The sequence below is a fragment of the Brienomyrus brachyistius genome, chromosome 4 (genome assembly GCF_023856365.1).
Source record: "Brienomyrus brachyistius isolate T26 chromosome 4, BBRACH_0.4, whole genome shotgun sequence".
Taxonomy (NCBI): Eukaryota; Metazoa; Chordata; class Actinopteri; order Osteoglossiformes; family Mormyridae; genus Brienomyrus; species Brienomyrus brachyistius.
In genome coordinates, this window is record NC_064536.1 from 1,507,501 (window position 1) to 1,518,790 (window position 11,290).

At 44.1% G+C, this 11,290-nt stretch overlaps 1 protein-coding gene across 2 annotated transcripts in view; it reads left to right on the forward strand.

Annotated features, from left to right (window-relative positions):
• Positions 1–11,004, forward strand: part of LOC125740450 (E3 ubiquitin/ISG15 ligase TRIM25-like) — an 11,796-nt gene extending 792 nt beyond the window's left edge. Inside the window, exons 2-7 of one of the 2 annotated variants that reach the window (XM_049011585.1) lie at positions 1–128; positions 2,516–2,627; positions 2,901–3,746; positions 9,319–9,366; positions 9,511–9,582; positions 9,717–11,004. The exon at positions 1–128 is cut by the window's left edge and continues 9 nt beyond it. In XM_049011585.1, coding sequence (XP_048867542.1) covers positions 1–128; positions 2,516–2,627; positions 2,901–3,746; positions 9,319–9,366; positions 9,511–9,582; positions 9,717–10,249 — 1,739 coding nt within the window. In that variant the 3' untranslated portion in view covers positions 10,250–11,004. Of the gene's footprint in view, positions 129–2,515; positions 2,628–2,900; positions 3,747–6,255; positions 7,172–9,063; positions 9,137–9,318; positions 9,367–9,510; positions 9,583–9,716 lie in introns of those variants that run through there. The other variant, XM_049011587.1, reaches the window with a different exon arrangement.
• Positions 11,005–11,290: the final 286 nt, after the last annotated feature.

Below are 11,290 nucleotides of genomic sequence, written 5' to 3' on the forward strand. Positions count from 1 at the left end.
AGAAGACTTCCAGTGCTGAAGCTCAAGATGGATTTTTTTTGGAAAACTGCGCCAGTGAGGTACCGCTACCTGGGAACGTTATTGAGATCACTGACTACGACCAGGATCCAGTTGACATCAAAGTTGAGGTGAGTGAAGCGTTCACACTGCACCTCGGCACAATCTGTATTAAGCGCATGTTACACTGATGACCGTTATCACAGTGCCACCTGCAAAGCAAATCTTGTGAAACTTTTCTGTCTTCATTCATGATTTAAAGTCTTGTATGGTATTTAAATAGCATTCGGCTCAGAGTAGCTGTGAATAAGAGGAGACTGAGATTTGTACCCTGTGTCTAGTCTTGGCAACATGGTAACCCAGGAATTCACTCTTCTGCTAAAAGAATCACAAGTTCTTATCAGGTGTGTTTACAGGAATTTGGTGAAATTCTTGTGCCACAGCTGCAGGGTGGGGGACAAGTGCACAGTGGCACAAAAACGGTGCAAGACAAAGGACATGAGGGGTGGTGAGTGGCTCAGTGGACTAAGTCTCTGCCCGTGATCAGAAGGTTGCTGGTTCGAACCCCGGGCATGGCAGAACAGTCACATGTCCGTGGGCCATTGAGCAAATGTCCGTGCTGCACATTGGCTGACTCTGCATAAGCATCCCAATTGTTCAATCACGCTACACCAAAACGGCACAAATCATGATTAATTGCTGTTAATCACCAATCTAGAAATCAAACACACATACTTAACATGAATCGGTTAAGTTGGAGTGCAGCAACAGCAAACACGTGGTGAGAAGGTTAAGAGAAACTGATCTCATGATTTAAGAGATTGTGAGGAAGAATAATGGATGAGGAGGTCAGAAAGGTACCAAGGGGCAAAGCCGTTCAAATATCGCTCCCGTCATCTCAACTGTCAGGTGTTAGGTGGTCAAAATAGCTATCTTAAGTCAGTATTTCTAGCATCTTGACGTTCCAGTAAAATCAAACGCTTTTAGTATTATCATGAGTTTTAAGTCTTAGCTCATGCAAATAGTAACGTGTACATTGTCAACAAAACATCGTACCTCCTGTGGAAGGTCCAGGAGTCTCCCACATATTCCCTAGAGGCCTCCCTGACTCGCATAAATGATGTAGGGTGTCCCGGAAATTATCGTTCTTATTTTTAGACAGCTAGCATGTGCACACGAGAGAGAGAGATCTGTTTTGCATTAGCCTATATTGTTATGCTGATGTCAGGTATATAGCATAGCGCAAGTGTTGAATGTGTGTGTATATTTCAGGGGTGTGGACCGATTCAACGTGTATGTGCAAGTGTTCCCATAATTTTGCCTTAAACAGCCTCAATTGCTGACTTTCCTCCATTTCAAAGCATACCTGTGATTGTAAAATTTAGTTGCAACACAGTGCAAACGGACAGCAGAATACAGTAAGCACCGAATGCACATTTCTATCCTTACTGTTAGAATCTTACATTTACATTTAGATGGATTGTTTGGTTTACTTGATTTAAGGAAAACTTGTGTAGTTTTGGTATATTTTACCGCTGCTAGATTAATCCACCATCAAAATACTCGTTTGTTGCAGCCCTACGTAATATGATCCCCCTTCTTGGTTTTGGTCAGAATCTAGCGGCATCATTCCAAACAAGATGCAAAAGAAAATTTCCTCCCAAGTATAAATAAGTACAGTAATCCAAGCATGAGGTAAGAAGACCATGCACGGCTATTCCCAGATCTTTATGATTTAGAAAAGGTGCAGCCTTAGCATATTTAACTGGAAAAAGCTATGAAAAAAGTTTCTGACAATGAAATTAGCCAATAATTCAGGTTGTTGTCAAAAAACACAGAGGTTTCTTGCATGCAGCTTATAGCTGATGGTGCAATACAAAGAAGAACTGAATCTGTAGCCACTTCAGAACCAAAAAGGAAAAGTTCTGTTTTGTCTTGATTCATGTCTAGAAAATGTATAGCCATCCAATCCTTAAGATCATCTAATAGCAACTTCACCAAACTGTAACACACAGGAAGATAATGCTGCGTGTCGTCAGCTATGAGTGGAAACTTTTTAAAAAAAAAAAAAAGCATCTCAACGGGGAGCATATCGCAAAAATAAAAATAAAATAGAACTTTCCAGAAGGTAGGAACGTGAAGAGGACAGTTGCTGGGCAGCCGGCCTCTCTGATGATGGAGTCGGCCGTCACGTAACAGCAAGAGAGGTAGAACATCTGATCTCCGAATCTGTTCCGACAGGCATTTGTAGCGGCGTCTCGTGGTCACCCTGGGGCAGCAGCAGAACCCACCCCAAAGCTCATTAACCTCCTCAGGAGGAACCGCCTCTGCTGACCCATCTGGCAGTTACACCTGGTTCTTACTGTTTACTAAGAGTCACTCTTCAGTTCTTGCATGCAAACTAAACGCGAGGGTTTTTTTTTTTAGAACCAGGTAAAGGTACTGTGGTTCTGTTTCTCGTTGTCCAATAACGAGAGAAGTGACTGATTTTTTTTTTTCCCCCTGTTTGTTGCCATAGTGTGCTACTTTCGAGTGGACAGACCCCTACTCCTTATCGGTCAAGCAGGAGATGGTGGAAGATGAGCGATGGAGCAGTGGTGTACAGGGAAAGGAGCCAAGCAAAGCAGAAGGTGATGTCCGTCTTCGTAACTTATTATTCTATTCCCCACCATGAAATAATCAATGCCTTATTTATCATTGGGAAAGAAGCAGGCCATAAAAGTTGTGAATGTGCATAAGAATGTAAATAGATCTAGATATAAGTCCAGCGTTCATAAATGAGCTTTTATTGCGTTTGTTGGTGGGAGTGACTGAGCAGAACCAAAGCTTTTTATGGTGTCAACCTCATATGAAGTCATCTCCCTGTATGTGTGACTGAGCTGTTGAATCTGGATCCCTCTCAGGTTCCCCTGAAATGACCGTAGTTGACTTGGGTGCGTCTGTGTCCATCCTGGAGGAGACGCACGTAATTGCCCTTTCGGCAGACGGCCTGGAGGGGAATCGCACGCATTCCGGGGAAAAGGATGAAGCTGCCACGCAGAGCAAAGGTCCCCCGCGGCTCACGCCTTACTGGGTAGCTGAAGACCCTCCCTGTACTTCATTAGACTGTAACCGTGGCAAAGGTTACGTTGCCGGGGTCAGCTATGAGCCGGATCCCTTAAAGAAAGTTATTGTCATTCCCATGCCTGATTTAACACGCCCACACGGAAGAGACACCGAAACTGAATCCTCTTACGGTACATCCAGCTTTGGTGGCAGTATTGGAAGAGGAACCTCGGTGCATACCTCGTCTTCTTCGAGCAGCCCCGATGTGCACCAGACGCCTCCAGATCCGGAGGCTGGAAGCGGGATGGGGATGGACTCCTCCGAGCTTCTTAGTCAGTTAAAGCCGTGCTCAGTGCAGTTAGTCAATGTGATGTCAAACTCAAAAATGGGCACCAAGAGGCAGATATCTAAGTGTGGGAAGCAGGCAAATGTGCCGAAAGACATGCGAGTGCATCAAGGCCTGCACACGGGGAAGAGGCTCTGCTGTTTCACGTATTGTGGGAACGGCGTGTGGCGAGTGCACGGCGTGCCGAGCCAGGCGAAATACTACGAGTGCGATCAGTGCGACAAGAAATTCAAGCGCAGGAAGATGCTGAAAAGGCACCAGCGTTTCCACACGGGAGAGAGACCGTACTCCTGCCCAAAGTGCCTGAAGAGATTCATGTTGCGCAAGAGCCTCCGAAGACACGAGAGGTTTCACACAGGTGAGAAGCCACACAAGTGTCTCGTCTGCGGGAAGACTTTCCGTCTGCGTGAGAGCCTCAGGTGTCACGTGCGCTTTCACACGGGGGAGAGACCCTTCGCTTGTTCGCTGTGCAAGAAACAATTCAGGGTCCTTAGAAATCTTGACAAACACCTGTTTACACACATAGGTGTTAATGTAGACCAAGCCAAGCCTTGTGCAAAGAGAAACGTGATTTAAAATCAGGATTTAAAAAGAAATTATTTTTTGCTTACATTGATTTTCATCATGAGTGGGAACACTTGACCTACATATCAATGGTGCTGAAACGATTCATACTTGTACTTTTCCTGCAATTTCTGTTTATAGCATTGCCATTTTAATTGTGCTGACTAGCAGTACAACTTTCACTACACTGAGCACAGCAGACTCTTCCTGGTTTGTCAAAAGTTGCCACACGTGTGAATAATGCCTGCAGTAATTTCTAGTTCCAGAATAGACCTGTTTGAGTTACATTTTTAAGTTTCGTCTGCATGCTGATGCTTGGTCAGGAGAGGGAGCTCTTGGACTGACCGGTATCTGTTAAATCTCCTTGTCTTAGTTATATCACTGTTATTTCGTTTCCAACAAAGATGTATTTTTTTTTCCATTTTAACAGATCTCCAGTTCTAATTGAGCTCCTGGATGAGTTGGAGATTAAATACATATAGGCTTACCTCGTCTTTGCCTAAGACCAGTTTTGTTGACAATCATAGCCCAGTTCTGGTCCTGGAGGGCCAGAATCCAACAGGTTGCAGATTGCCCTGCTCAAACACATCTTACTTAGTTAATTACCAGGTTTAGTAGGTGCGTTTGAACAGGAAAATTTGCAAAATGCGTTGGATTCTCACCCTCCAGGAGCGGAATTGTGGAACCTTATCCTGTGGTATCTGGCAGTTTGCCCAGCTTTATGTCACCAAAATGATTTGCATTGTTCCTGTGTGCATAGTGGGTCAGACAGGCCACTACAGGGATTATAATGAGGCCACCGGCTCAGTGGCAGTTCGCCATCTATGGAGGAATCCCATGATAACTTTTGGCGAGTGATACTTTTTGCCGACTGCGGGGATTCCCTCGATGAATTTTAAAATTATGATAATTTTGCTGGCACACATGGAAAGTGCCAGATGACCAGTTGTTTCTGGTCGATCCTCAGTCCTCCACCAGGGTGGTGGTGCCCCTTCTCACAGCGACTTTTATCTGCAGGATGCAAAATGAGGACGAGTTAGCAGGAGTGTGTAAAAGCAGCGTGCGTTACCTCGGCCATGGGGCGCTGCACGTGGTCAGTGTGGGCAGTCCACCGAAAACCACGAGACACTGAATGATGGACACGTGATTTTGGGCTGGAAGTGGCGGTTATCACTATTTGTGGCCTGTTGGGACTAACAAGCTTAGACTACGGAGCTACGTTTTCTTCATCGTGCCTGGATGAAGCTGAGAACACTGAAGAGGAAATTGGTAGTCAGCTGATTACACTGAGTGATAATGCGCTTTTCACTTTATTGAAAATTTTATGTTTATTTGGGCAGTTTGCATGTTAGGAATGTAGCTTTTATATTTTTTTCCAAATTTGTATCTCATTTTAGACTTGATTCTGTATGTTGTATACAAGTATGACTTTAACCGAAAACTGTCAGCTTTTTGCATTAATGAAAGCATTAAAAAAAAGGAATAAAAACATTAAAGTGTTTGCTGATTTGTAATACACCCTGCCCTGGTGTTGATAATGCTATGAGTGAAATCTGACAACTGTGGCTAGAGTCTGTCAGTAATCTGAAGATAACTCTCAAGCTGGACCAACTGGGTCCAGTTAAGATGCATGTGCAGTGTGTTCCTGTAAAGCGTCATTGGTGACATGGATTGCGGGTTCTGGGAATTCACCTTCCATGCCAGCCGTAACCTGTCATCAGAGAGCCGCGGCGAGCATGCTCCAGCTGCTTTTGCTTTCACTTTCGCTTCTTGTGCCTCAGCTTCTGCTCGGATAGGTGAGCAGAGAAAGCACCACAAAAAGGGGCTGACCCATCTAAAGCATTGCATTACATTCGCGGGCACTTTTAACCAAAACAGCGCACATTAACATTTTGAACCAGCAGCCTTAACCCACCAAACAACACATTAGCTTCTGTAAAGGAAGATGATCCATGTCTTTATACACACACACACACACACACACACACACACACACACACACAAACACAGTGGGCTTTAATGGGCTTGGAAGATTCATTGTTCACATGGACAAACATAACAGTTAATAAGAGCAAAACCAAGAGAGGGCTGTCCCCTTAATGCCAGCTGCATATTCTAGCCGGTCCAAGAGAATATTATGGTCCCCAGTATTGAATTCTGCATTTGGATGTAGTGACACCCACAGATATACAGCCATGATGAGAAGCCATAAGCAAATCATTCATTACTTTTCCCAGGGCTGTTTCTGTACTATGGTTTGGTCTGAAGCCAGACTGATATTCATTTGCATTATTTTTCTGTAGGAATGAAGACAGCTGATGAACAACAAGTTTTTTTTTTCCCAGAATCTTTGAAATGAAAGGAATATTTGAGAGAGTTCTGTAATTTGATAATTCAATAGGTTCAAGATTTGGTTTCCTTGCGAACAGGTGTAATAACTGTTTAGAAAGGTTTTGGAGCATATCCAAGCTTAAGAGACAAGTTTAACAAGTTTAACAGGAAACCACTATATCATCTTTTGGTGAACAATTGGTACAGTAAGTCATAAAAGGCATGTTGGCTTTCTGTTCAGCTTTCATTTCAGCGTGTAAAATCTCGGGCTCACACTTGAGGAAGGCTTGTGGAGATTCAAGCAAATTTTAAACCATGGCAAAATCACTGGCCAGTCCCCAGCTAAAGACAATGTTGGAAATGGGCTTGACCTGCTCAGTCTGTCATGACATCTTCACTGATCCCCACTTACTGCCCTGTGGACACACCTTCTGCAAAACCTGTCTGTTGGATATGCTGGAGTACAATTTGGTGGTGGGCTTCCGATGCCCTGAGTGTAGAGCAGATTTTGAGTCCATGCCTCTCCAAAAGAACTTTGCCGTGGCCAGCATTGCCGAGGACTTCAGGAAGACCCAGCAGAGAAAGAACAAGCTGGTCAGCTGTGACTGCTGCATCCCCGGAAATCAGGCAACAGCCGTGAAAACTTGCCTCACATGCATAGTTTCCATGTGTGAGGAGCACATCAACCCTCACCTGGAGCTCCCCGCCTTCAGAGAACATCACCTCACTGAGCCACTGAGGGACCTGAGGAAGATGAAGTGTCCACAGCATGAGGTGTACAAGCTCTATTGCTCAGCCTCAAAGACGTATGTGTGCAGGTGGTGTGATATAGAGTCCAAATCCACTAATGCGACAATGAAACTCAAAACTATTAATAAGGACATGATGGTAAGTCTTTGCTGGGCTGTCTGCTTTCACTTAGGGGCAGAGAAGGGTTTTGTATTTTAGACATTAGTTGTCTGTAGCTGTCCTCATGCTTGTGATCTGCAGTGTTTTGTTTTATATTTAAATTTTCCCCAATAGTCAAATAGAAGTGTTGTATTACAATGTCAATATAACCTAAATTCCTGTAACGCTGTAAAGGTCCTTATAACCTTTTGTTTTATTTCTGTGCACCTGCAACTTATGTCATCGCAAGCTGAGGCCTCTTTGTAGGCTGCTAATCAGTTTGCTGTGTAGGTGGGGTTAACATCTATTGGAGGAATCATGTGACTGAGAGAACCCTACTGGCATTTGACAGACGATCAAAGTCAGTTTTGATGTATCATCACAGTATTTTTGCTGCTGAGATACTGGTGCTGTATTACTAACTACCTAACAGATTTACTTAAAGTAGAAATAAGCCCAAACAAATTTCTAAAGGACATTATCTTTCAATGTTATCATTCAGATCGCACTAGTGGTTCATTGATGTCACCTCTGAATATGAGATATTCTTTCTGCATTTCTTACTGGCAGTATAAACATATGTAGGCTTGCATCTCTGCTCCAACATGTGTATTGATGCATGTCTGTAACAGCATGTGTACTTACGCAAAAAAAGTACCTAGCATATCATCACAGGAGCTTCTGGAAAAGAAGCTGGACGGGTGCATTGCCGGTGTGAGGAAGCTACGAAATGTCATACTCAGTAATATGAGTGGCCTACATTTACATTCACTGGCAGATGCTTTCTTCGAAAGCGACATACGGTAGAGAAGGCAGGGGCAGCCAGTCCCTGGAACCATTGTGGGGGGTTAAGGGCCTTAGTGAAGGATCCAAGGGTGACATCACTGGTGACTTTCCAATCCCAGGCAGTCTCTGAGCCACACACCACCCGTCACACAGTGAGCAAAGGGAGTAAAAATGTGGACTGTCTGGCAGGGAGGTCGGAGGGAGCAAAAAGATGGACCGACTGTGGGTCCCCGAGGTCCGGATTGGGAGACACTGTCCTAGAGCCCGCCTGGCCCCTTTTTAATGCACGTCCTCTTCAGGTCAGGAATCCTTCCACTTTTCATCAGTGACGATGGAAACAAAGCGCTGAAATCTCATCTTTGTAGATATCTACATACATTACTGGAATTGTTTTGAATGAAATTCTAGTAGCAGGTAGACAGAGATAACATTTCTGATTTTGCCAGTTACCTTTTGTAGTTTTCCAGGTTTTGTTGTTCATAAAATAAATAGCTTTGTAAGACAGCTTAAAAACACACACCCCTTTACACAGACACATTACAAGGCACGCCCCAATTCTGTGTGTAGACCATCCTGAACTCCTGCTGATCTGGGTGGTGTGATTGGCATCACATCTAGCCCATTCCTCCTGGCAAAAAGGGGAAATGTGAATCACCATTGCACTGACATGAAAACCAGAAGCAAAAAGAACCCATCCATCCACCCATTTTCCAAACCGCTTATCCTACTGGGTCGCGGGGTTCCGGAGCCTATCCCGGAAGCAATGGGCACAAGGTAGGGAACAACCCAGGATGGGGGGCCAGCCCATCGCAGGGCACACTCTCACACCATTCACTCACACAGGCACACCTACGGGCAATTTAGCAAGTCCAATTAGCCTCAGCATGTCTTTGGACTGTGGGGGGAAACCGGAGTACCCGGAGGAAACCCCACGACGACATGGGGAGAACATGCAAACTCCACACACATGTGACCCAGGCGGAGACTTGAATCTGGGTGCAAAAAGAACCACGGTTAGGATATGAGGTCTATGTAGTTCCCAGGCGATGATGGGTTGACTCACAGGTAGGGGTTAGTGATGTTTCACTTTTACTTTTCACGCACAGGCAGAGGATCAGCAATATTTTGTTTGGAGGGCACTCGGATTACTGCTAGTTGGAATTATCCTTGCGTGCTTGGGTATGTACTGTACTACCCTTTCTTACCATATTGTACAGCGTGTTGGTATACTTCTACGTCACAAAAGATTAGAGGTTCATTTGGAAGGTTGGCATGATATGTAAACAGTGATCAATGGAAAATTGCAGATTGATTTTATTACACTGTACAGGATTTCACCTTTTCCTACTCTGTGCCCGCAGCCTCCAGCATAATCTCCAGTCCCCCACAACCCTGCATAGGACAAGCAGGTATGGCAAACAGACTGATGGATGGATGATTTTACCTATCGACTAGATTGTATTTATTTCACGATATAAAAAGAACAATTTACAGTGATCCTCAAATTTCTATTTTTTGTCCAAATTTCCAATCTGTTCATTCTCCTTCAAAAGAATTCGAGGAAGTTAGCAGCTCCCTGAAGAAGCACGACAGACTGCTGGCCCAAATATACTACAGGCTCAACAGTTAGTAATCTTACATTGTCTGGTATCATCAGATAGTCACACATTGTCAAAGTTTGTGTCTTGCATGTATTTTCATGCTTTTGAGTGTGAGGATCTGTAACTGCTGTAAAGATCCAACTCTGCCTGTTTTCCAGGAAATGCGTTGGACCCCAACTCAGCCAGCCCATTCCTCAGGATCTCAGACGACTTTATGTCTGTCGAGCGGGAAAATGACCGGCTGCCTGTGGACCCACACCCCCACCGATTTGACAGATCACCCCAGGTGCTGACCGCTCAGTGTGTCTCCACCGGTGTCCACTACTGGGAGGTGGAGGCCGAGGGTTACTGGGATATCGCAGTGTCCTACTCCAGCATCGAAAGGAAAGACAAGACTCACTGCACGTTTGGCATGAACAGCAAGTCGTGGAGCCTCACACAAAACAAAAAGAAGCAACTGTGTGCTTTTCACAGTGGGGTGAAGGTAGATCTGCACAATAAGGTCCTGTCACAAAACAGGGTGATCATTGCCGTTGACTACGAGGAGGGTGTCATTGTCTTCTGGGATGCAAAGAAGCTCCATAAGCCCCTTTACACTTTCACAAGCAGGTTTACTGAACCAATATGTCTTGGATTTGGCCTGTACCAGATGGATCCTCCCACCAGAATCTCAATCAGGAATACTTCATAATCAAGATGGTGAGAATGAGATACATTGGTACGTAACATTTTGTAGTCGAGATCTTAAATGGGATGGTTTACTACTTTGAATATTTTCTAATCAACCCAAAGAACACACTGGAAGTGCTATAACTAGAGAATCCACCATATCGAAACTGTTACCCTCTAAAGTAACAGATTTTTATTCTAAGCCTGGTAGATGGACCATCTAAAAACCATTCCACGTCTGAATTTGACATGAGGATCTTGAACTACAAAATTGCCCTACAACAGGAAAGTTTTGAAAGCAACAGATGTAAACTTTGACATATTATCTTGAAAGAGTTTGTTTTTTTTAACTTTTCCAGTGGGCTAGTTCATTCTATGGTGTACCTAACCTTAAAGTTCATTCTGAAAATATGTCATACAGAACACTGAAGCCCTAACTGAACAAACCATTTCCAAATGTGGGTGTTTCATACTTAACACAAAATTAAACCAGAATCCTTGCTACCTTGGCTGATACACTGGGCTGTATAGTTGGCCCTCCATATCCATGGGGTTCCACAACCATGGATTCAATGAACTGCAGATCAAAAATACTCTAAAGAAACAATAAAATCCAGAAAGCTTCATAGAGCAACATGAATTACTACTAATCAACAGTAATTACATAACTATACTATAAGGTAAAGTGTTTTTTCCAATATTTTGACTTTTGTAACAAAAGGAATTAACATGTACAGCTAAAAACACGTGATATACCGGGTTAAGGGTTTGGGTTTGTTTAGGGGTCTGAAAGAAATGACGCCTCCCCCTCCCCCCCCCCCCCCCCCGTGACACATACCTCCCCCATGCGAGTCTGACAGATACCCGGGAAAGGTCAACTCTCTGCCCACTGCCTGGTGTGTGCTAGCTTGGTGGGTTAACTACAGAATAGTTCATCTCTCTTCAAGTCGATCTCATTTAGATAATTTGTGGAAAATTACATGATTAGTGAAATCAAAATCTTGTGTTCCAAACAGAACAGACTCTCATCTTGTAGCCTTTCACAATGATGTGAATCAATCCG